Source organism: Sus scrofa, chromosome Y (assembly GCF_000003025.6).
Source record: "Sus scrofa isolate TJ Tabasco breed Duroc chromosome Y, Sscrofa11.1, whole genome shotgun sequence".
Lineage (NCBI taxonomy): Eukaryota > Metazoa > Chordata > Mammalia > Artiodactyla > Suidae > Sus > Sus scrofa.
This window is the reverse complement of record NC_010462.3, coordinates 22,639,971-22,666,326: the sequence shown is the minus strand read 5'-3', so window position 1 is coordinate 22,666,326 and position 26,356 is coordinate 22,639,971. Positions and strand designations below refer to the sequence as shown.

The 26,356-nt window shown below is 42.7% G+C and overlaps 1 protein-coding gene across 1 annotated transcript; it reads right to left on the bottom strand.

Moving 5' to 3' along the window:
- Positions 24,461–26,092, bottom strand: LOC110257960 (heat shock transcription factor, Y-linked-like). Its single transcript, XM_021080974.1, has 2 exons — positions 25,580–26,092; positions 24,461–25,156 (listed from the first exon to the last, which is right to left on the bottom strand). Exons 1-2 carry the CDS (start codon positions 26,090–26,092, stop codon positions 24,461–24,463), a joined length of 1,209 nt encoding a protein of 402 aa, XP_020936633.1.

Here is a 26,356-nt window from a genome sequence, read left to right as displayed (position 1 = left end):
TTTGATAGGGAATTCACTGGATCTGTGGATTGCCATGGGTAGCATAGTCATTTTGACAATACGGAGTCATCCACATTGCTTCAGGAGAGTGGTGTATCTTTCTAATTGTTATTGCCATTACTCATTTCAGCCACTGACATCTTGTAGTTTGCAGATGTCAAGATTTTTTCTCTTTAGGAAGGTGTATACCCAGGTGATTTTTTCTTGCTATGAAGGTAAAGGAAATGTTTTCCCTATACTACATGTCTGATCTTTTCTTAGGATGTAAAAAAGCAACCAATTTCTTTCTATTAATTTTTAACCTGCAAGATTGCCAAGATGGTTGTTGAAATCTATGAGTTTCCTGAAACTGCCCTTGTGATTTTCTACGTATAGAATCATGTCAGTTTCACACAGTGGTAGGTTTACTTCTTCCTTCTCAATTTGGGTGGTTTTCCTCATTTTTCTTCCCTGATTTCCATGGCTAGGATCCAAAACTATGATTGAATGTAAGTGGCAGAGTGGACACCCTTGAGTTGTTCCTTATTTTACTGGAAGTGCTTTCAGCATTTCACCTTTGAGAATGATACTAGCTGTGGGTTTCTCATATACCTGTTTCACTAGGTTGAGGAATGTTGCCTCTATGACAACTTTCTGGACAGTTTCTGTCAGGAATTGGTATGAAATTCTGTCAAAAGCTTTTTCTGCATCTACTGAGGTCATCATATATGTTTTTTTATTTTTCTGTTTGTTGATATGGTGTATCATACTGATTGATCTGGAGATATTGAAGAATCCTTGCACCTGTGGGATAAATCCCACTTGATCATGGTGTCTGATCCTTTACATATACGGTTGGATTCGATTGTGAACACTTAGTAAAGGAATCTTATATCTATGTTCATCAGGGATTTGGGGCCTGTGATTATTTTGCTGTTGTTGTTGTTGTTGTGCATTTTCCTGGTTTGGTATGAGTGCTAGTGGCCTCATGGCATGAGTTTGGGTATATCTGTTTCTCTGCAGTTTTTCTGGAAGTGCACCAGAAGAATGGGTGTCTGAGTTTGACAGAATTTTCCTGTGAAGACCTTAGGCCCTGAACACTTTGGGGGAGTAAGGTTGTCAAACACAATTTAAATGTGAGTACTTATGTTTGATTTATTCACACATTCTCTTCCTTCCTGGTTCAGTGTTTGGAGTCTGTACCTTGGTAGATTATGATAAAAGCATCTGTATGTGTAAGAATAATTGTTGATTGCTGGCCTCCTTTTCAAATGCACTTTCAAGTGTCCAAGTTATCCTCTCCTTTCTCAGGATTTCTAGTTTTGATTTCACACTTGTCAATGGGTGCCTTCCTATGTTTATTGTTCTGTTGCCTTTCCTGGTTCACTTCTTTCCTGGTTCACTTCTTTTGCCTTTACTGGTTCACTTCTTTCCTGGTTAACTTATTTTCTTCTTCCTAATTGTGGCTTTTTATTTTTGGCCTAGAGAAATTCCCTTAGAATTTGCTGTAGATATGGTTTGGAGGGGCTGAATTCCCTTAGCTCTGGTCTAGAAATCTTTTGACCTTTCAAATCTGAGTGAGAGCCTTGCTAGGTGGAGTCTATTGGTTCAGCAATCCCTCTTTTCATCATTTTAAATATGTCATGCTGCTCCCTTCTGGCTTGTAGAGTTTCTGCTGGAAAATGAGCTGTTATCTTTACGGGGGGGGGGTTCCTTTGTATGTTAATTGTTGGTTTGTCCTTGTGGTTCTTTATAATTTTCTTCTTTTTATTTAATTATTGTCCTGCAGTGGTTCATGGTTCAGGAAAAGCTTTTGCTGCAGTGGATCCTGCAACACCTTCTGCTACCAGGTAGCTCTCAAGACCACTTCCTGCAGCTGGCAAGGTCAGCAGCTGCTCCTGCAGTCCCTGTCTTTGTTTCAGATGCTCTTGGGTCTGCCCTCCATAGCTCCATGGCAGGCACTCTTCCACTGTTACTCCTTTTGTTGAGCATCATATGGATCATTTGTTGCAGCCCCATGGGTGGGCCTTGCTCACAGATGTGGCTAGTCAGAAACTGCGCACAAATGGCTACTGGAGCCTGAAAGAGGACAGTCACAGGAAACCAGAATACAGGGATGTATGCCATTCCTTCCCTCCAGCACCCCAAACAACGGCACCTGGACTTCTAGCCCAGGTGGTTTTCCTCAGCTTACACCCTCAAATGTCATCTCCCTAGAGTTTATCTGCTTCAGACTGTTTCCAGGAAGCCCTGCCAGCTTTCCCCCACATAGCCAGCACCTGCTATTTCATTGAGTGTGGTCTCCAGAGCTGAGTTTTCAGGTCCCTACTTCTGCTTCCACCAGCACTGGGTTGCAACATGCCAGGAGGTAGAACTGACACTTTCTCGAGGAGTGTTCATCTTGATTACTGCACCCCAATTCCTGCCATGTTCTCCTCCTACAGTTTAGGTGTCCTCCTTGTCCTGGCTGTCCTTCTCTCTTGGACAGAGAACACTATGCTCCAGGAGATTTGCATCTTTCCAGCTCCATCCTTGCAGTGTGGGTCCCATCCTGAGTCCTTTCCCATGTTCTCTCATTTTCTGCTTCCTTTTATTCCATCCTCTTGTCAAATGTCTCATGCTCTCAGAGTGCTGGAACCTTAGGTAAGCATTCAGCCAATTTTCTGTGTTAATAACTCCACCTGTCAGTGGCTTCCCAGTGTATGTCTGGAAGTGGGTGTCCCTCCCCTAAGGCTACCCCTCAGTCTTCTCTCCAGTCTTGGTTCATTTTGTTCCTGCTTTATTTGTAATATTGATACTTCCTCTCATTCAAAGTGCATCCTGATTATATACTCTGAAAATATCTGTGGCTGGAAGTTGTGCAACTGAAGTGCAGCAGAATTTCTGCTGTACAAAGCAGCATGTGGACCAGGGAGATAGAGAGTGTTGGAAAGAAAAGGGTTGGAATTGACAGAGATGTGAGAGTCAGCATTGTCCACACGTACGCAAGAGTAATGTCTATCTGGTGTGGTGGAATTGAGGGTTCTAGGGGGACAAAGTGGATGGGGGTGCCATTGTTATCTCTTTCACTACCTCTTAGAAAGCACAACCATCATTACTCTTTGCCCCCAACCCAGTCCTTCTTCTGGCAGATGCAGATGTGGTTCTAAAAGGGCAATTGTGGGGAGAATCACAGCTGGTGCACAAGGGTCAGAATAGGGATTATCATTTGTTTCCTCCTGAGAATGGCTTCAAGGAGGGCAAGCAAGGTCATGATCATCTGTCTCAGGGGGTGTTGTTCCAGGCAGTCCTCCCTTCTCATGCTTTCATATTGTGCTAGCCTCACTGTATCGGGAATATCTGTCCTCACTGCTCTCTCTAAGGACTCCTCTTTTGACTTGGGTCCCACTGACTTACATATGTTGGGCCCTATACTTCTGGGGTCACTGGCCGTGATCGAGTTCCATTCCTTCTTATTCATTTTGGATCCATGTTTCACCATAAGCCCTGACTGTCTGATTATTGTGGGTGTTTGAAGAGCCTCTCATGTGGAATGTGCATCTAAGCCTTGCAGGGTAGCGGGGAAGCTGACTTGTACCTGTGGGAGACAACCCTGGGAATTCCCAGTGGAGACAGAGCTCCTAAACAAATGAGAAACTCTCTTTTAGGCCTACCCTGGGGGTAAGGCAGGATTCTCAGGATCAGGGATTTCTTCATCTAAATGGACTGAACATTCTTACTTTAGCAAAAGCTCTATTTGAGTGGGGACTCAGGCACCTGGTCCAAAAAGTAAATGGTGCTCCACTCCAGCAGGAATGGCCTTTCCAACCCTCACCCTGATGGGCAGAAAGTAATCTGCCTGGTACCCTCTGAATGGTCCCCTGCAAAGACGTCTGTGATTGACCACTAGCTTTACTAATGTGTGAGGAAATGAGGGCTGCCAGTGGAAAGGGTTCAGCTATTCCTGTGTGTCTCTAGGGGAGATGCTGTGCCCTTAGTGCACCCTGGCCAGGAAAGGGACTGAAGAACTGTGGAGGGATGCATGCCCAGGCCTGACCCTTTGTTCTGGAATGGGTAAGATGGGCAACCAAAATTTAGGCATTGCGCCGTTATTGAAGGAGAGTTGTGGTGATAGTGGTTTGTGCAGGCTTTGGGATCAGCAAGGGACCGTGTCTGAGACAGTCATTCTCTCACCATTTCCTACTGACTGGCTCTGGTAGGGATCTAAAGATTTATGCATGTCTACAGTTTGGTGTCAGAACTCAGGCTTTATTGAGAAAGAGTTACAAGTGTATATTTTTGAGAGTTTCATGGAACAATTGTGGAAATAGCAGTTGGGCTACTGAGGGGGAAGGGAGGAAAGAACTTATGTTCTTTTTATAAAGTGCACTCTGATATACAGATCCCATCAGTTTTCATAAAGTTTGAACTTTGTCAGTTGGCCTTTTCATTAATTGCATCATATGTATTTATTTAGTTAGTTAGTTATTCATTTTTGTCTTTTTAGGACTGCTCCCACAGCATATGTAGGCTCCCAGGCTAGGGTTAGAACTGTAGTTGTAGCTGCTGGCCTACACCCCAGTCACAGCAGTGTCGGATACAATCATCTCAGATCTACACAACTCAGGGCAAATGTAGATCCTTTAGCCTTTGATCGAGTCCAGGGACTGAACCTGTATCCTCAGGGTTTCCAGTCAGATTCACTAATGCTGAGCTACAATAGGAATTTGATGTGGCCTGTTTTTCTTGTTCCACAATGCCCCTCCACCTCTTCTACTTCCACCCATTCCACCAATACCACCACCAACCTCTCCCTACCCAGATCCTCAAAACACTTCCCCAGAGTTCTTCTTTGCAGATTTTCCAGCCCCCAACCCTCTAGACACTCCCATAGGGAAAAAAGGGGATTTCATTTCTCTCTTTATCCTCTCTATTTTTTTTGAGAGTTGTATCAGCTCTCTCACCAACCCAGCAATGGAACCCTTTCTTTACTGTGCTCAAGCACTTGCTACCCTATTTTTCCTTCCCATGATTCAATTCTCTCTCGTCCATTTTTCTGCTTTTTTCTCCTGTTTCCTTATCATAAGCCTTCTCATACTCTATATGTGGAAGTTCCCAAAGACAATTGCTACAGCCTCCTTAGCAGCATCCCTGATATGCATCCATCTTACTGTGGAGTCTCTACTTACCCCTCCTCATAAATCTCTTGACTTCCCATTTTGCAATGCAGACAACTCTCTTCTGTATATTTAAGATCCGTTCTAGGCTGGCATGCCTGTTGTGTTCAGACACCAGCAGAAAATGACTGCATATATTTCTTGAGTGTTTACCTCATAGCAGGTCTGGTTTAATCTGTTTTACAGCAGCGCTGCAAGGAAGTAATTCTTTCTGCCCCCATCCTACACGTAAGGAAACACACTCTACAGTTGTCAAGTGACTTTCCCCAGGTCCCACACTCACTGAAGAGCTGCATCTGGTCAGAGTCATAGTCAATATTTGCGCTGCTCTCACAATCTAGGCAGACCCTATGCCCACATACATATTGATTTCTGACATCCAGGGAATCAACATCATCACTCGCTGGCTGAACCAGTCTGGAGTCTTCACGGTTGTGTTCAATATTCAGTCAACTTCTTCCACCTGGTGAAGGTTCCTGTGTCTCCAAACAACTCAAGAAGAGGGCTCAGGATATCCTCTCTAGCCCCTGAGAAGGAACTGGAAATATTTCCCTTTGCTTTTTTTTTCCTGCTAAACTATTATGTGAAGAGTTAGACTGCTTTCTTGAGTTTCTGCATTGTCTGAGTTTTCTCATGAGATCACATTTGGGAAAACACAGAAGGCCTAGAAGGCTAGTGTTTTTTCTCCAAATTATACATGGTGTATGGAGTGGTTGGGTTGGCTCCCCAGGAAGGTCCTGTAACCTTCTTCTTGGTTTCAATACCTGGCTGTATGTTTCCCACCATAATATGACTTTCTCTGCACATAAAACACAACTCTCTGTTGTAGTCATAGGACAGCTGGAGATGGCCTAACTAGAAGTGGATCATCTTCACTGTAACTTATTTAGAGAAGACATTTAGGTCTGTCAGTGTGACAATTCTTCAAGGGAAACCACATTAAAATGGAGTCCAAAGGCCAGGTGTTCTCAAGCAGTGACAGTCTCCGGAATTACTGGAAGAACATCTATTACATACACCAACACAAAGACAATCGATGAGGAAGACTCTTCTACTGTACGTGGTAACAAGAAAAAACATGCCTTACACCCTATTCACTTCTTTATTGATATAACAAATGAAGTTTGACTTCCTGCTTGCTGCATAGGAGACAATTTGGCTTACTTTTTGTTGCAAATGTTGCCATATGTTCCCCATGTGTAGTGCTGCATGCTCTGTGCTATAGAGCTGCAGCGTGTCTCCCTGAGATGGTTAGGCTTTGTAGGATGGCTGCTGGAGAGAGGGTATCTAGACTGATGGTTCTGGGTACTTCAGATAGGTGGTTATGCTTCCTGGCTTGAATAGTGTGTGGGTGGCCATTAGGGATTCTGGGTTAGATGTCACAGAGGTTGCAGCAGGTATTGTAGAAGCCATGGTTTGATTATCTGACTGGCTGCAGCAGAGGTGTGGTTTAAGCATCCCTGGCCAGTTAATGCAGCAGTTGTGGTTTCTACGCCTGTTCCCATAATGGAGGTCATGATCAGACCTCTTTTCCAGAAATTTGCCTGTTGTGTACTTTGGCTTCTTGTCTGTGGCTGCTTAGTTATGGCGTTGGGGCCTGGCAAGTTACTGCAGAAGTTCTGCTTTTGTTTACTAGGCTGGTGTTTGCAGATATGGTGAGATAAACTGTCTTGTTAGTTGAAATGAGTACAGTTAATTTTTCCTTCCAAATTCTTCAGAGGTTGCTTGGTGAATATCTACGGGGCTGGGACAGAGTTTGTGGTTAGTTTACATGGCTGCTGGCTGTGGAAATTATGCTCAGAAGTCTTCTCTGGTTTCTGCAGAGACTGTGGCTTGGCTGGCTGAATGGTTATAGTAGAAGTTCTGGTTTGACTTCCTGATCAAGCTAGTGGAAGTTATGATCAGGCCGGCTGGCTGGTTACTATAGAGACTGAGGTCCAACCTTCCAGTCCAATTACTACGAAAATATGGTCAGCCTTCATCATGTGATGACTACAGAGGTTTTGGTTTTGGTGCTTACCATGGTGGCTGCACAGGTAGAGATTAGTCTTGCTGGACCAGTGTCTATAAAGAGATTGTGTTGGGATTTCCTGAAGGGATATGGCAGAAGTAATTGTTACACTGTAATCTTGTGAAGAATTTGCAGTTTGGCTTTCTGCATGGTTGCTGCATCAAGTGCGGTTGTGTCTCTGCCTACTTGCTGAAGAGGTGGTTGTTTCCAAGCCAGCTACCACAAAGGTCTGAGGATTACTGAACTGCTTTCATGAAGGTTTCACTTAGGGACACTCGACTGGGTCTTGAAAATGTGAAAAATAGGCTTCATAGCTCTCTGCTGCAGAAGTAGAGTTGGCCTTTCTGGGCTGAGTGTTGAACTTATTTACTTGATGATTCACAGCTCTTGGCTTGGCGTCAAGGGCTGATTTCTTCAAAGGCAGAAATTAGGCTTCCTAGGATGATGGGTGGGGGTGTTTGGATGTGCCTCCCAGGATAGTTGCAGAAATTCACAATTAGGTTTTGTGGTGGCTGCCTAGATTTTGATGTGTTGTTCTAGCATGGCTATCACTCATTTGGAGAGAGCATCCTGAGGCAAGTGCTCAGTGGTGTTGTCTCGCTTCCTGGCAGGTTCCTTCCAAGACTGCAGTATTCTTTACCTACTGGATGCTATGATGTTTGTGTTCAGGCTTCCTGAGGAGATAATCCAGATACTGTGGTGGTTCAGAATGCTTTTTTTTTTTTTTTTTTTTGGAAATAGAGGTTCTAGTTGGGCTCCCAAGACTGTTTCATAGAGCTGTTGAAGGCAGGTTTCCACCACATGGAAATACCGTAAATTCAGGATCTGTGGTATTTCTGCCTGATCTAATTATGGTAAAATTTTTGGTTTGCATTCATTGTTTCCAAAGAGTATAGATTGTTTTCTGGATTGGCTACACAGAAATGCAGATTATATTAGACCGAAGAAATTTTCACATATGGACATCTGGGGAAGTCATTCTGGCTTGTACGTGATTCAGTTTAACCATGATGGAGACTAGGAGAGCCAGTCGTATAGCCCACTAAACATGTACTTCACACCGACCAGGGTTCTTGGCTTCCTGGTAAATAGAAGCTGATGAGAAGTGAGGCAACAGAAGTTCAGGGAAGGCTTTATTGAGCCCTTCAGGAGAAGTAGGAAACTAATAATGTAACAAGTTCTTTTTGTTGCTCCTTGGTGTGGGGCAAGCTTATTTCTTCTCTGGTGGGATAAGGGTAAATTTGGTGTAAGGTTTGGGTCAGTGGGGTGGTTTAGATTTTCTCTGCACTTCCTCAGTGGTATTGTCCACTATGTATGCCACATACCCTGTTTTTGCACCTGACACCCCGATTTTGCTGGAGGGTTACTTTTTTATTTTATTTTATTTTAATTTAATTTTATTTTATTTTATTTTATTTTATTTTATTATGTTTTTTATTTTAATTTTTATTTCATTTTATTTTATTTGTCTTTATGAATCTTCTCATTCGTCTTTTTCCCAACTGCCCATGCATGCAGTTATCTGTAGTCCCTTACTGCTTCTTTTTATTTCTTTGTTCAAGGAGACATTGTTCAAGAGGCAAGCAGCACAACAAAGATCCCAGGTCCTAGCCTGCCTCTTCCCCCCCCCAGGTCATTGTATACCCCTTATTCTTATCTTTGTCCTTAAAGTTTGGACCTGTGGAGTAGGTGTGTCTTATGGTCTCTATACACTGATGGGATAAGTCCCCAATTTTGACTGCTGGAAACAGGCTTAGGCCACCAGTAGGGTAAAGTAGGGAGTGTATTTCAATAGGCCCTCATATCTTGTTAAATTTTCTCCAAAGGATCAGGTGATGTCCTTTGACTCTAGCAAAGCCTGTGGATGATGAGGGGTGACTGCATCTCTGTGTTGTGCAGGTGGAGCTTGCAAGCATCCCACAGGCAGAAGGACATGCCAGGTTCCCTGAGTCGAGTTATGGTGAAAGGTTAGCCCCTGGTCTCTAATCTGGTCCCAGCTTTGGCTCAGGACTCCTGGTGCCTTCCCTGACCTCTGTGATTGCAGGGAGTTAAGAATTTATCCACACTGGGAAGTCCCCATGCTGTCACTCTCTTCAGCTCGGCCTTTAGAGTCTGAACATCCCACTGGAGGTCCCTATTCCTTTGAAGGGGGTCACTTTGCCTTCCCTTTGGAGCGCTATGTATTGCTTGGCTCTCAGGGCATAATTTGGAACCATATATGGCAGGGCCAGCCACCCTAAGCAAGCCACAGTTTTGCCTCTCTCTGGTTAGAGACAGTAATGCACTAACTGCTGTATTCCATCTATGTCCAGGGCCCATGCGCTTTGGTTAACACAACGCCTCTAGATTGAACCCACTGCTGTGAGACCTGAGATTTTGTTTGCAGAGATTTTGCTTTATATTAATTTTTCATGATTGTTATTTTTCCTATTATCACTGGTTTCCAGCATTCTGCCAGTTTTCTCCTGTAGAGCAAAGGGACCAAGTCTGTCCCTCTTTATTTCTTCTTCTCTCTCTCTCTCTCTCTCTCTCACACACACACACACACCGACACACACACAATCACACCCCCCCAAACTATTATTCTCACATTACCTCCATCATGTTCCATCGCCCCTGACTAGATAGAGTTCCCTGTGCTAAACAGCAGAATCTCATTACTTATCCACTCCAAATGCAAAAGTTTGCACTTCTTAACCCCAGACTTCAAGTCTGTCCCACTCCTCGCCCCTCCCCCTTGACTGTCTTATTCTCCAAGTGCATGCATTTCTTTCCTCTAGAATGTTTCATTGGTGCCATTTATTCATTTCCAGATCTGTGCTGTCTTATGGCATTTGTCTCTTCCTTTCTGATGTACTTCACTTAGTATATGCATCTCTAGCTCCATCCATGTTGTTGCAAATGGCATTATTTTGTTCTCATGAACTCTAGTTTTCCACTGTGAATATGTACCATATCTTTTTAATGTACCCTTCTGTCAATGGAATTTAGGTTGTTTCTATGTCTTGCATATTGTGAATAGTGCTGAAATGAACTTTCCAGTCCATGTATATCTTTCAAGGAAAGAGTTATCTGGATATATGCCCAAGATGGTATCGTTGGGGCATAGGGTAGTTCTATATTTAGTTTTCTAATGCACAACCATACTGATCTGCATAGTGGTTGTAGTGGTTGTCCCAATTTACTTTCCAACTAACAGTGCAGCTGGGCTCACTTTTCTCCACACCCTCTCCAGAACTTTTAATTTATTGACTTGCTAATGATGGCCATTCTGACAGGTGTGAGGTGGTACTTCACAGTAATTTTGAGTTGCATTTCTCTAAAAATTAGTGAGGTTGAGCATTTATTCATGTGCCTGTCAGCCATCTGCAGGTATCCTTTGGATAAATATCTTTTAAGGTCTTTTGCCCATTCTTCAACTGGCTGCTAGGTTTTTTGCTGTTGAGTTTTATAAGTCATTTATTTTAGAGATTAAGCCCCTTCAGTGGCATCATTTGAAACTATATTTTCTCTCATTCCAATGGTTGTCTTTTTTCATTGTTCCCTTTGCTGTGCAAAATCCTGTCAATTTGATTGAGTCCTTTCTTTATTTTTGCTTTTATTTCTGTTGCCTTTGGAGACTGATGTTGAGAAAAAATCATTTTTATTGTTGATGTCAGAGTATGTTTTGCCTCTCTTCTCTTCTAGTCATTTGAGGTGTCCTAACTTATGTTTACATTTTTAAGTGATTTTGAGTTTACTTTTGTATATGGTGTGAGGGTGTATTTCAGTTTCATTGACTTACCAGCAGCTGTCCTGTTTTATCAGCATCCCTTTCTGAAAAGACTGTCTTATTCCCATTTTATATTCTTGCCTCCTTTGTCAAAGATTAATTGAATGCAGGGTTGTGAGTTTATTCCTGGGTTCTCTACGTTGTCCCATTGGACTGTATGTCTGTTTTGGTACCAGTAGCACAGTGTCTTGACTACTGTGGCTCAGAAAAATTGCCTGATGTCTGGGAGAGTTATTCTTCGTACTTTATTTTCCCCTTAGTGTTCCATTGCGTATCTGGGTCTTTTATGGTTCCATATAAATTTTTGTATTGTTTGTCCTCGTTCTGTTAAAATAACAGGGGTCTTCTGTTAGCGATGTCATTGAATCTCTAGATTTTATTCCATACTATTGCTTTTTTAATAATATTAGTTCTTCCAAACATGGATCATGGGATATCTGTCCCTTTATTTGAATCCTCTTTAATTTCTTTAAGTTTTATGGTTCATCTTATTAATCTTTCAGCTCCTTGGTCAAGCTTATTTCTAGGTCTTTAAATTTTGGGGGTGCAATTTTCAAAATATTCTATTTTTTATTTTTTTAATTTTCTTACTTATTTTGAGTGCAATCAAGTGCAACCAAAATCTGAGTGTCAATTTTGTATCCTGCTACTTTGCCAATTTTGTGGGTCAGTTTGAGTAGTTTTGGTGTGGCCTCCTTAGGATTTTCTATACATTGTGTCATGTCATCTGCATGTAGGGAATATTTTGCCTCTTCTCTTCCAATTTGGATGCCTTTGACTTTTTTGTTTGTCTAATTGCTGTGCCTAGTGTTTCCAATATTATGATGCATAAAAGTGGCCAGAATGGGCCTTCTTCTCTTGTATCAGTGTTTATTGGATAGGCTTTCAGCTCTTTTCCTTTGAGTATTAAGTTTGCTGTGGGTTTGTCCTAAATGGCTTTTGTTGTGTTAAGATATATTTCTCAGATCCCCACTTTGGTAAGAGGTTTGATCGTGAGTGGATGTTGGACTTTGTGGAATGCTGTTGCTGCATCTATTGAGAGGATCATGTGGGTTTTTAGTTTTCATATGTTCGTGTACTGTGTGATGTCCTCTGCTTTGTGTATTTTCAACCCTCCTTGCAAACCTGAGACAAAATCCACTTGGTCATTGTGTATGATTCTTTTCTGGTCAATGCTTATTTGTCCAAAGGCGTCTGGGTTTCTTTCTGTGTTCTCCATTGTGTTCCATTGTTCTGTCTCGCTGTTTTGTTACCATTACCACACTTTCTTGATGACTGCATCTTTGTAAGATGGCTTAAGGTGTTGGAACATTTCACCGTTTTGCCTCCTGCTTATTTGTTTTTTTTGTTTGTTTGTTTTTTTCTTTTTTCTCTCAGGATTGCTTTGGGAAAGCTGGGTCTATTTTGTTCCATGTACATTTTTGGATTGTTTGCTTTCTTTCTGTGAAAAATGTCGTGGGTAATTTGGTTTGGATTGCATTGAATCTGTAGATTGCTTTGGGTAGAATGGCCATTTTAACAGCATTAATTTTTCCCATTCAGGGGCGTGGAATATCTTTCCATTTCTCTACGTTTTCTTTAATTTCCTTCATTAATGTTTTATAGTTGTCAGTCTATAAGTCCTTTACCTCCTAGGTCAGGTTTATTCCCAGGTATTTGATTTTTACCATGCCATTTTTAAAGGTGTAGTATTTTTTTATGCCTTTCCTAAGTTTCTTCTTTAGTATACAGAAATGCAACTGATTTCTGAAGGTGAGTCTTATATCCTCCTACTTTTCTGACATTGTGGATCCATTCAAACAGTTTTGAGGTTGACTATTTGGAATTTTCAAAATGTAGTATCATGACATCTGCATAGCATGACCGTTTTACACTTCTTCTCTTCTTATTTGTAGGCCCTTAATTACTTTTGTTTGTCTGATTGCTGTGGCTAGGTCTTTCAATAATATGTTGAAGAGCTGTCTTGTTCCAGATTTTAGTGGGAAGGATTTCAGCTTTTTTCTTTTGAGTACAATATTTACTGAGAGTGTGTTATATATGGCTTTGAATGTGTTCAGGAATGGTCCCTCTATCCAGTTTGGTGAGAGTTTTCTATTGTGAATGGATTTGGGACTCTGTCACATGATTTTTCTGAATCTTTGAGACCATCATATGGTTTTTGATGTTTCTATTTTTAATGTGGTGTATGATGTTGATTGATGTACCCAGGTTGAGCCATCTTTGTGAACATGGAATGACTCCCACCTGGTGGTGGTGTATGAACTTTTTGATATGTAGTTGGTTTGGGATGGCTGAAATTTTGTTGAGAGTTTTTGCATCTATATTCATCAATGATATTGGCCTATAGTTTTCTCCTTTGGTGGTATGTTTGTCTGGATTTGGAATTAGGGGAATGCTAGCATCCTAGAATGTTTTTGGGATGGTTCCTTCTTATTCCACATTTTGATAAAAACTTAAGGAGGGTGGGCATCATTTCCCGTGTGTATGTTTGTTAGATTTCACCTGTGAAGCTGTCTGGTCCTTGACTTTTATTTGTAGGTAGTTTTTTGTTTTGTTTTGTTTTGTTTTTGACACAGTTAACTTCATTTCTAGGGATCCGTATATTCAGTTGATCTATTTCTTCTTGATTCTGATTTTTCAGGCTGAAAGACTCCAGAACATTGTCCATTTCTTCTACATTATCAAATTTGTTGGCACATAATTGTTGGTAGCTTTCTCATATGGTTTTTTCTTTTTCTGTAGTATCCATGATGATATCTCTTTATTCATTCCTTATTTTGTTTATTTGAGTCTTTTTCTCTCCTCTTCCTGGTGAGCCTAGCCAGAGGTGTGTCAATGTTTTTTACCTTTTAAAGAAGCATCTCTTGGTTTGGTTGATTTTGTGTATTGTTTCTTTGATTTATTGATTACTCTTTCATCTTTATGATTTCCTTCCTTCTGCTGACTTGATTTTTTGTTGATTCTTCTTTTTCTGATTCACTTAGGTGGTGGGTTAAGTTGTCGATTTGAGACTTTTCCTTTTTGCAAGAGGAAGACCTGTATAAGAATGAACTTTCTTCTGAGCACTGCTTTGGTGGCATCCAATAGAATTTGAGTGGTTGTGTCTTCATTTTCATTTGTCTCCAGGTAACTTTTACTTTTCTCCTTGATTTCCTCATTGACCCATTGGTTTTTTCATAGCATGTTGTTTTTTCTCCATGTGGTAGGTTTTTTTCTCATTTCCTTCGCTCTGGTTGATTTCTAGTTTCATGCACTGTGGTCAGTGAAGATACTTGCAATAACTTCTATACGCTTGTATTTGTTGGGCTTAGCTTCATGCCCCAATATGTGATCAATTCTTTAGATTATTACTTACACACATAGGAGAACGTGTATTCTGATTTTTTTGGGTGTAATGTCCTGAAAATGTCGATTAAGTCTATGTTTTCCATTGTGTCCTCTAGGATCTCTGTTGCCTTATGGATTTTCTATCTAGAAGCTTGGTCCATTGATGTGAGTGGGGTGTTAAAGTCTCCTACTGAGATTGTAGTCCCATCAGTTTTTCCTTTCATATCTGTTAATGTTTCTTTCAGGTATCTGGGTGCTTCTATATTTGGGGCATACATGTTGCTGTTTATAACATCCTCTTCTCGAACAGAGCCTTTAACTATTAAATAGTGTCCTCCTTTGTCTTTCTTTACGGCCTTTGTTTAAACGTCTCTTTTATCTAATGTGAGTATTGCAACTCCTGCTTTCCTCTCTTGTCCACTGGCATGAAATATCTTTTGCGCTCCCCTCACTCTATATGTGTCCTCTGTCCTAATGTGAGTTTCCTGTATGTGGCATATTGAGGGGTTTTGCTCTTTTATCCCATCAGCCACTCTGTGTCCTTTCATTGGAGTGCTCTGTCCATTGGCATTTTATCTGATGATCGATAGATGTTTATTTATTGCCACTTTAAAACTCTTAGTCCAGATGATTCTATTATTCTTCATTCTTTCTTTCTCTTTTTTTTTTTGGTTGGATGGTCTCCATTTATTTTATGCCTGAGTACTTCTCTTTTCATTTTTGTTCAATGTAATTTTCCATTTTTATTTGTGGTTGCCCTATTTTTTAAGTATGTTTACCCCATCCTATCACTGTGTGCTTTAGCCTGATAGTTTGATTGCCCTCTAATTGCAGTTTCATTCCTCATCATTTCCCCCCATTTTTTTTTTAATTTACACAAGTGTTTTTTGTATTGCAGTAATCTTTCAGCTTAAGTTCATTGGAAAAATACTTTATTTCCCCTTCTATTTTAAATGGTATTCTTGCTGGATAGAGTATTCCATGATGCATATATTTTTTTCCTTTCAGTTCTATAAATATCTCTTGCCATTCCCTCCTGGCCTGTAGAGTTTCTGTGAAGAAATCAGCTGATAGCCTTATGGGGGTTCGCTTTTAATTGACATTTTGCTTTTCTCTCGCTGCCTTTAGAATCCTCTCTTTATCTTTAATTTTTGCCATTGTTATTATATGTCTTGGCGTGGTTCTATTTGGGTTCAAGTTGTTGGGGCCTTCTGTGCTTCTTGTTCCTTGAAGTCAGAATCCTTTAGATTTGGAAAGCTTCCAGGGGTAATTTCTTGAACTATGCTTTCAACCCCCTCCTTTTTCTTCTCCTTCTGGAATTCCTACTACGCAAAGATTGGCCCACTTTCTATTATACCGTAAGTCTCATATGGCTTTCATCTTTTTCCATTTGGTTTTCCTTCTGCTCTCCTGTTTGGCTGATTGCCATTGTTCTATCTTCCACATCCCTAATTCATTCCTCTGTGTTAATCATTCTGGTCCTTACTGCCGTTACCTCCATTTGTATCACTGCAAATGAATTTTTTGGATTTGCTTGGCTCCTCCTTATGTTTTCTAGTAGCATTCTGCGGGCGTCTGCATTCCTGTTCATATCTTGTCTTCATTCCTTCAGTATTTTCACTGTCTCCCTTTTGAACTCCAAGTCTGTCAGACTGCTTCAGTCTTGAAGATTTTAGGTGAATTTACCCATTGCGTAAACTGGGCATGTTTTCTGAGCTTCTTCATCTTGCTTGTGTTTTCCATTTTCTGTGAATTTGGGGAAGCCAGAGTGTACTTTGGCACAATCCAGGCTGCACCGTGGTAGTGTAGCACTTCAGCAGGGCATGCATGGTTTGCTGGGTCACACTGCTGAGCCTAGGTTCTTCCCATGGCCAGGCATGGTTGGCCTTTGTGCTCCATTGTGGTCATTCACTTCTTGCAGCCAGGATGTGCTTGCTGGGGTGCTCTGCAGTGGTGGGGCCCTTCCTGAGGTCAGGTGGGGCTGAGTGGTATGGGATGTGGTTGAGGCACAGCCCTGCAGTTGGGCAGGGCTTTCCCTGGTGCTCAGTGGCAGCAGAGTGCCTCCTGTGGGCATGCGGTGCTTTTCAATGTGCTCAGCTCATCAGTTGCCAAGGGTGGGTGGGGCTGGCCTCCTTGCTCTGTGGCACAAAGTTGCTTCCTGAATGTGGGCAGAACTAGGCAGTTCACTTCATGGAAGAGGGACCTTCCTGAGGGTGGATGGGCCTGTCAGGTGTGCACCATGGTGGAGGTGAACTTCCCACATGTGCCTGGGGATTGCTGGGGCATGCCATTCAGCAGAGCACTTCCCAAAGGGGGGCAGTCCTGGCCTGGTTGCCCCATGGAAGGTGGGTTCTTCCCAAAGGCTGGTGGGCCTGGCCAGGGCTTGCCATATTGGAGTTGCCCTCCCTGCACATGTGCAGGGCTTGCCCTGGTGCTCCATGGCAGTGGGGGGCTTCCTGAGTGTGGGCAGTGCTGGCCAGCTCGCTCTGCAGTGGAGAGAGCTTCCCCAGTGTGGGTGGGGCTGGCAGGTGCCCATGGAGGTGGAGGTGCATTTCCCATGGCTAGCTGGGGCTTTCTGGGGCAACCTGTAGCAGTGGAGCACTTCCCAAGGGTGGACAGGGCTGGCCGAGTTGCCCCATGGTGGCAGGGCACTTCCCAAGGGTAGGCAGGGCTGGCCAGTTTCCACTGTGGTCGTGGTGCATTTCCCAATGTGGTGAGGAGTTTCCCAGGGCATGTCAGGGCAGTGGGGCACTTCGCATGGCTGGGCATAATTCCAGACATAAGTTCTTCCAATACGTTTTCAATAATCTTTTCTTTTACTTCTCCTTCTGGAATTCCTACTATGCACAGATTGGCCCACTTTATGTTATCCCATAAGCCTCTTATATTGCTTTCAGGGTTTTTTCATTTGGTTTTCTGTCTGCTGTCCTGTTTGGGTGATTTGCATTGTTCTATCTTTCACATCACTAATACGTTCCCCAGCATTATTCCTTCCAGCCCTTACTGCCCTTAGCTCACATTGTAGGTCTGCAAATGAATTTTCTAGATTTTCTTGGCTCCTCCTTATGTTTTCTATTTCTTTTCTGAGGGAGTCTGAGTTACAGTGCTTATCTTCTCTGAATCTCTTTCGTATGGTCACTCTGTGTCGTTTGAACTCAAAGTCTGTCAGACTGTTTGAGTGTTGAAGGTTTTAGGTGAATTCTCCTGTTGCATAAACTGGGAATGTTTGCTGAGCTTCCTCTTCTTGCTTGTGTTTTCCTTTTAGTGTGAATTTGGGGAAGCCAAAGTGTAGTTTGGCACAGTCCAGGGCACATGGTGGTGGTTGGGCTCTTCCTGAGGGCATGCATGGCTGGCTAGGTCTCACCGCCATGGCTAGGTGCTTCCTGTGGGCAGTCAGTGTGGCTAGGTTGTGCTGCTCTGGTGGGGAGCTTCCGTAGGCTTTCCAGAGTGTTCTGCCTTGGCAGTGCACTTCTTGAAGCCAGGTAGGGCTTGATGGGTTGTGCCACAAGATTGGAGGGCTTCCTGAGGGCATGCAGGGCTGGCCAGTGCCTGTCATGGTGGACGTGCACTACTCCCAACAATGGTGCAATGTCTCTCCTAGTGTGGTGTACGTCCCATTGTTGGTGCCCTTCCTGCAGCCAGGGGCAGCTGCCTGTGGTTCTCTCCAGCAGTGGAGGGCTTCCCAAGGGTGGGGAGGGCTGGCCGGTGCATGCCTTGGAGGACGCTCACTCCCGATGGCCGGGAGGGTTTTGCCCTAGTGGTCAACAGCAGTAGGTGGCTTGCCGAGGGTGGCGGTGCTGTCTCTCTCACGCTGTGTCAGCAGAGCCCTTCCCAAGGGTGGGCAGGGCTGGCCTGTTCCTGCTGCTGTGGTGGTGAACTTCCTGATTTGGGGAGGAGAATGCTGGGGTGCACCAGGGCAGTGGGGCACTTCCTGTGGGTGGAACACCAAGGAGGTGGTTGCCTTCCCATGGGTAGTGGGCCCAGTCCACTGCAGAAGGAATGTGGCTTCTCCCCGGGCATGCCCGTGGTGGAAGAGGGGGATGTGCTGGGAATGCCCTCTGTGCTCTACTAGCTGTTGTGCAAGTGAAAATGCTGTGGAGCAAGGAGTATTCTCTGGTGGCCCACACATCCTGCTCTCCCCTCCCCAACAATGGTGCAATGTCTCTCCTGCAGGCCCAGACCTTCTCCTGGGTTCCCTCTCTTGTGGCTTTCCAGTCCCCAGCCGTTAGCACTTTGCAACCCTTCACCCCTGGGGCACCACTTCCTCATCTCTTATGCTGTCTCCACACCACCAATCCCAGCCTGCTCCCAGGGACTCACCTCCAAAGCTTAGGGCTTGGCACCCAGTCCCCACCACAGCGTCTCAGTCTTTGGGACCTGTGCCAGCAGTTCTGATGATCTGTGTGGCTCTCACACTGCCTCTCAGTCCTCTGACCTGCTGATGCACTTTTCGTGGCATCTTGGAGATCCCTTGGACTCAGCTGATCTTTCCGCAGATTCGGTGAGTTTCCAGGGTGTGGGTTCCCTTTCTCCTTCACAGCTCCCTCTCAGGAGTGCTAGTCCAGTCCTGATGCCCCTTTTCTCTCTCTCTCCTCTTTTCTGTTGCTTTATGCAGTTGTGTCAAGAGATTCTTCCCATTTTTGGAGGTTTCAGTTCTTCGGCCAGCGTTCAGTTGCTGTTCTGTGTGAGTCATTTTACATGTAGATGTGTATTTTTTGTTGCATCTGTGGGAGAGGTGAACAAATCCCCCTACTCTCTCACCATCTGGGCTCTCTAAAATTGTGTCCTTCTTTATCTTTCTCTATGGCCTTTGTTTGTTTCAAAGTCTATTTTTTCTACTATGTGTATCACAACTCCTGCTTTCCTGTCTTGACCATTGAAATATCATGTCCCATTCTCTCACTTTCAGTCTATATGTGTTCTTTGCTCTAAAGGGAGTCTCTTGCAGACAGCAGGTTGTATATTTTTGCTTTTTGATCCAATCTGCTGCTCTGTGTCTATTGATCAGAGTACTCAGTCCCTTGACCCTTAAGGTAATTATTGAGAAACATGTATTTATTCCCATGTTAAACCTTGCTTTTCAGTTGATTTGGTGTATTACCTTGGTTCTTTTTTTTTCTTTTTCTTTTTTTTTTTTTTGATGATTTCCATTTATTATATGCTTGGATATATTTCTTTTTAGTTTTCATGAATGTAATATTTGCTTAGATTTGTGGTTTTCCTGTTTTTCAACTAAGTTAACCACTTCCTATATCTGCTTGCTTTAGCCTGGTAGTCATATAGGCTGCAACACGATATTTAAAAATAGGTGTCTATATTTTCATACTTCCTTACCTACATTCTATGCTTTTGAATTTCTTCTTGAAGATCTTCGAGTTTGTCCTTTTGTTGTTCCTTGTGTTTCTCATCACTTTTTGAGTAGATTTTTGTTTGTTTGTATGTGTTGGTGATGTATGCTGGCTTATTTAAGTGGCTGCTTTCCAATCTGTATATCTTCTGTCTTATTTCTTTTTCTCCTTCTTTTTCTCCTCCTCTTCCTCCTCTTTCTCCTTCTTCTTCTTCTTCTTCTAGCCATTTCAGTATTTTTTTAGAATGGGTTTAGTATGGATGTACTCTTTTAGCTTTTTTTGTCAGAGAAATTCTGTTTCCATTTCCAGTTCAAATGATACTCAATAAATGAATAAAACATAAATAAATGTATAAATAAATAAATGAATAAATAAATAAATGATAGTCTTGCTGGGAAGAGTATTCTAGGCTACAGAGTTTTTCCTTTTGGAACTTTGTATATAGCTTTCCAATTTCTTCAGGCCTGTAGTGTTTCTGTAGAGGAATTAGATGATTTGGGGGTTCTCTTATATTTAAGGCATTGTATTTCTCTTGCTGCCTTTAGAATCCTCTCTTTATCTTTGGCCATTTCCATTATAGTAGGTCTAGGTGTGGGCATATTTGTGTTCAGCCTGTTTTGTGCCTTCTGTGATTACTGTATTTTGATACCTGTTTCCTTTAGTTTGGGAAAATTTTGAGATATAATTTCTTCCAATATATTTCCAATCCACTTTTCTTTTTCTTCTGCTTCTTGAATTGCTGTAATGCATAGATGGACCCCTGTTATGCTACCCCATAGATCTCTTATGTTGCTTTCTTGTGTTTTCATGTAGTTTTCTGCCTGCTGTCCTGATTGGGTGATTTCCATTATGCTATCTTCCATGTCACTAATTCATTCCTCTGCACTCTTCACTCTGCCCTTCAGTGCCTTTAGCCCAGTTTGGCTATCTGCAAAAGACTTTTCTAATTTTTCCCTATTTTCCCCTAAATTTCCTCATTCCTCTCAAAAGTAATCGACATGACTGTTTGTAATGTGCTCGTAAATCCCTGATATTCAGCCTTCATTCCTTCAGTATATATTCACTCTACCCCTTTTGAACTCAGTGTCTTTTGGCCTACAGAGGTCTGTTGCATTGTTTCTGCTTCACATGAAATCTCCTGTACCTTACGTGGGAATTGTTCCTGGGCTTCTTCACCGTGTCTATGATTTTCTTTTTCTGTGAGTTTGGGGAAGCCAAACTCTAGTCTTGGAGGGTTACTTCTAGGCAAGAGCAACCCTTTGTATTTTGTGGGGTGTTACCATTTATTTGGGGCATGGAGGATTGCATTCTTGCTGGCTCAATCTTGGGAGTGAGCAGGCCATTATCCCGAGGGTGCAGAGTGTATTTCCAGGGAGAGGGAGGCAGTGGGTAGGGCTGGTAGTCAGTGCCTTCTTGCTGGGGTCTTAGCAGCAGCAAGTACATGCAGGGAGGTGGCACAGGCTACTCCTTGTTTCAAAGCCTTGGGAGTGATAATGAGCTTTTTGCAGAATCATGAGGTGCCCAGAGCATTTGGTAGTGGCAGTGGCAGTGACAGTGGCATGGTTTGTGCGTTCTCAGAGAACTTGGAGCAGAAACAGGTAATGTTTGGTCACAATGACCTCTTCTGAGGTGCCCTCTGAGGTGCTTAGGGCCACAAGGGTGCCTGTTCCTAGACCCCTAGTGGTAGCAGGCAATTCACACCTCTGGAGTGGGAGATAACCATGGTGGTTTGCCCCCCAACTGAGGACCCTTATAAGAAGCAGCGTGTCCCTCTTAGCCCACACAGGAGGTGGTGCACCACTGCTCCTAGTTACAGGGTCTTGGCAAAGGACAGTGTTCAACCTTCTGGGTGCTTCTTCCCTGCAACTGTCAGAGCATTTGGCACTGACAGTTGCAGGGCGGTTATATGCCCAGGGTGTTGATACCAATACTGGGTGGGGCTCAGTTGTAGTGCCCGCTCTGATTTCTGACCTCTGAGGTGACTGTGGTCAGAGATTGGACCTGATCTCACACCTCTACTGGTGGCAGGCCTTGAGTCCCTGTGGTTTCTGAGATGACTGCTTTGGTTTGTCCCTGCTGCCTATAGATCACTCAAGAGACACCACATCTCACTTACCCACCTGATGCCCATAGCCCCCACCAGAAGGATCTGGACACCTATAGCCAGCACAAGAAGTGCCCAGGCTGCTGTAGCACGAGCAAGTGGCTTCTTGCCACCTGTAGCCTGCGCCAGGGGCACCCTGCCCTCTGAAAGCCTGTGCACGTGTGAGCAGGGAGATTCCTTTGGCATCTGCCCCTCCTCCTTTTCCCCTCTGCAACAGTGGCACATTGCTTTATAAGACAAAGTGGGGTCCTTTCTACTCCAAGGATGGTTCTGAGGTGCCTCTTTGTATGATTGAAAATAATTCTTCTGAATGTACTCCAGAAAGACAGTAAAAGAGAAACATAAGAAGCTGCTAAGTCAAAGAGATTCTATATCTTTAAGGGACCTGTTCACCTGGCTGAGGTTTGGTGTTAAAGGCCAGCATTTGTATTTAAGGCTGTCTCTGTGTAAAACAAGAAAGCAACCTCTACGTGTGAATCGGGACATATAAAGGGGTGGAGATAAAGGCAAAAATAACCTAGAACAGTTTGAGGATTTTAGAGAGAAAATGACACCCCCATTTTTCTTCTTCTTCTTTTCTTTTTCTGTAAATGGTTCACTGATGAACTACCACCCTGTGGTGACCGTGATGCAATCTGATGATGTCATGTGGACATTGTTGTGGCAGTTATGGTGAAAATTATGGTCATGTTTCCTGGATAAGATAAAATATGTTATTGTTTGGAGTGTGAAATGTACTTTTTAAGTAATTGTTTACCTTTTTTTTTTTTTGTCTTTTTAGGGCCACCTCTGTGGCACATGGGTGATCCCAGTCAGCGTCAAAGCAGAGCTCTGTCTGCTGGCCTACATCCACCATAGCAATGCTGAGACTGAGCCACATCTTTAACTCACATCACAGCTCACGGCAACTCTGGGGCTTTAAACCACAGAGCGAGGGCAGAGGGTGAAGCTGCTTCCTCATGGACACTAGTTAGGTGTGTTAACCTCTTTGCCATCATGGGAACTCAATGGAATTTATTGATTTATTTTTTCTTTGCAATGAAGACAATCTTGTCAACTAATATCCAGGTTCCCTTTGAAGTAACAGATAGGCTATAATGTCGCTGAGAAACCACTAAGTAAATACTATGTATTTTCCCTTTCCAAATTGACTTATTTGCCCCTTTCTCCACACCATCATAATTGAGACCCCCATTCAATACAACCTGGAGTATTTCAGAAAACTCTTGACAGCTATTCTCTATTTCCTTAGTTCCATTTTCCTTTTTGAAACAGTTACAGCTAGGGGACATGTCAAATACTCCTCTCTAATTATCAAACATTTCAAATATTAAAAAACGGCAAAATAATCTGCCATTGAAAACAATTAAAATGACAAAAGGACAACCTGCAATGGGAGACAATTATTTCAGATGATGCAACTAATAAGGTCGCAATCTCTAAAATCTACAACAACCTATACACCTCAGCAACAAAACAGCCAATTACTCAGTGGAAACATGGGAAAGAGACCTGCATAGACATTTCTCCAAAGAGAATATACAGAGGGCCAACAAGCACATAAAGAAATTCTCAACATCACTGTTTATTAGAGAAATGCAAATCTACACTACTATGAGGTTTCACTTCACACCGGGCAGAATGGCCATCATTAACAAGTCCATACATGAGAAAAAGCTAGAGAGGGTATGGAGAAAAGAAAACTCTCTTACGCTGTTGGAGGAATGTAAATTGTTACAACCACTATGGAAACCACTATGGAAATACTTCAGAAAACTAAATATAGAACTACATGACACCCAGCAATCCCACTCTGGGCATACCTGGGGAAAGAAAAAAAAAACTTTCCATAAAATAGTTACATGTGCATGTGCGCCCATTGCAGCACTATTCCCAAGAGCCAAGACATGGAAATAACCTAAATGACCGTTGGAAAGAATGGATTAAGGGATGTTGTATATATACACAATGCAACACCACTCAGCCGTAAGAAAAGAACAGAATAATGCCATTTGCAGCAACACGGCTGGAACTAGAGACTTTCCTACTAGGTGAAGTAAGCCAGAAGGAGGAAGGCAAGCACAATATGACATCACTTATGTGTGGAATGTGATATATGGCACAACTGAAACATTCCACAGGAAAGACACCCATGGATTTGGACAACAGGGTTTTGGTTGCCAAGGGGGAGGGTGCAGGATTGTGATGGACTGGGATTCGGGGGTTGAAAATGCAAACTATTACATGTTGAGTGGGTATGCAATGAGTTCATGCTGTATATCAATGGGAACTATCTCTAGTCACTTTTGATGCAGCATAATGTGAAACAAAGGATATGTATGTGTGTGGGTGTGGGTCTTGGGTGGGTGGGTCTGTGACGGGGCCACTTTGCGGCACAGTATGAAAGTGATCGAACACAGTAAACCAGCTATGATGGAAAAATCATTTTAGAAAAATAAATGCAGCATCCTTTTACTCTTAACTGTGTCCAAAATAAAAAAATGTAATTGTAATATATCATGTAAGGATAACCTGACCCACTTGCTGTAGAGTGCGAAAATAAAAAAAAAAAAGAAAAAGAAAAAAAGAACTTGAAAAATTAAAAAAAGAGATCCAGGTGAATAAGAAAAAAAAGAAGATGAAGCTATGAGGATGAACATACAAGTTTATTGCTGAAATAACAGAATTGCAGGAATTTGGTGACATTTGCCAGCATAAATATTCATCTTCACTCTCCTGCATAACCTATAGTCCTTTGATAGGTCAGTGGAAATTAGGGTGATGTTCAGATACGGAAGAGGACTGAGGATTTGGCCTTGAAAGCAAGGCAGCAGATGTGTCAGTGGCCATTGGCATTGGGAACCATGGATGGGCTGCTGGTTGCGGGTTAGACACAGGGCACTCAGTTGGTGATATATTCTGGTATCTGGTTGGCAAAGGAGAAGGCTCCACCCTCGGTCCAAAATAACCACTTGGGAAGTTAGAAATACGACGGTACTGAGAAATGGAAGTGGTAGTTGTAATGAAATTCACGATGTGGCCACTTGCTGGAGAGTAGCTGCTTTGTGAGTGCATGTGAAACGTGGTCAACTGATTAAAAATAGCATGTTGAGCCATGGCAATTTGTCCTGGTGGCCTGACTGATGGTGATGATGGAGAAGAAAGACCGCTTCTAGTTGGGGTAGTTGTATTAGAAATTCTCTGGCTCATAGAAGGCCATCTTATTAAAGGCACATTTAGATTTGTAGAGGTTGAAATTGCATCTTCTCCACGAGTTTCTGCAGCCACATCAGAATTATGGTTATCCACATCACCCCCTGTTCTAGAGCGCTTCTTGCTGCAACCTTGAAGTAGAGAAGCCGATACTGGAGAAGCATTTTTCATCCTGACTCTTCTTTTCATCCTCACCAACAGATGGGGACAGCCTCGTTTAAAATTTGGATTATGGTAGAACTGCAGCTAAAACCAAAAGAGAAAGGTATTTAGTGACCTTTTAAACAAAGATACGAGGACAAAGAATCCATAAAAATCTGACTTGTTTCATCACACAGAGTTAATGTCAGGAAATAATACTCATCTATTACCAACATTTTCAAAAATTTATGTAGTGGGAACAGGCAATTATGGTCCTTAAATAAAAATGCCTGGTGCATTTACAGTAACAGTATGAGGTTCAGGGGCTTGTATTGGGTGAGGTTCATCGAGAAGGCTCCAGGTGGCTAGGAAATTTCTCTATCACCCCAAATATTTTATGACCAAGTGGCCTTCAACTTAAAAGCGTAGCAGTACTTCATCCCACTTTCAAGGTCTACTATGACCCTATATGTATGAACATATTTGCAGATGTCCCTCTGTAAATAGTAACTGGACATTTCATAATACCTTGTTCCAAGCAGAGACTTCATTATCTTCTGCCAGAATGTTGGCTAGTGAGGCAGGTCTTTGAAAATTCCTTTGCAATTTAGTAAATCCATAAAGGTTAAGCTGTCGAACTAAGCTTTTCATACTCTCAGTTTCAAATATTCTGAAGGGAGCCTTTCTCCCCAGAACTTCTTTCTTGAAGCATTCTTCATTAATCACGATCGAGGTTCCATTTTCATCCCACCAAATGGACTTAAATCGATCACTTTCAACAATTTCCCAAAGTTTTCTGGGAAAGGGCAGAGGAAGAAAATCACTATCTTCATCTGGTTCAGAGGCACACAATGTGTGGCATGGCTCTTTCATCAGGGAGCCCTCAGACAAAGCCTGGAAAGCTTTTTCTTCAATCTGAGACTTCAAGTCCAAGTCCCCAGTGATTGAGTTATCACACCATGGAGATGTAATGGAGGATTCTGAACCAGTTGGTGCATCTTTAGGAGACACACCTTGAATTTCTGAAGGAGCATGTGCCATCTCAGATAAATTTCTCTTCAGCTACTTTTCTCACCTGCATGGCTTTTGGACTCTGCAGTTTTAAATGCTGCTTTGGTAAGCCTCACAGATAAACTATCCAATCCATCACAATGGTTGCCAGCCTGAGTAGCTGTGACATCACAAGACACAAGTCTCCTAGCAATCTGAGCATCACCTTCAGTCAGGGTTTACTTCTCTATGAAATTAGCCCAGTTAATATAAAATACGAGCTCTGTACTTAAACAGTAACCCAAAGAGAAAAAA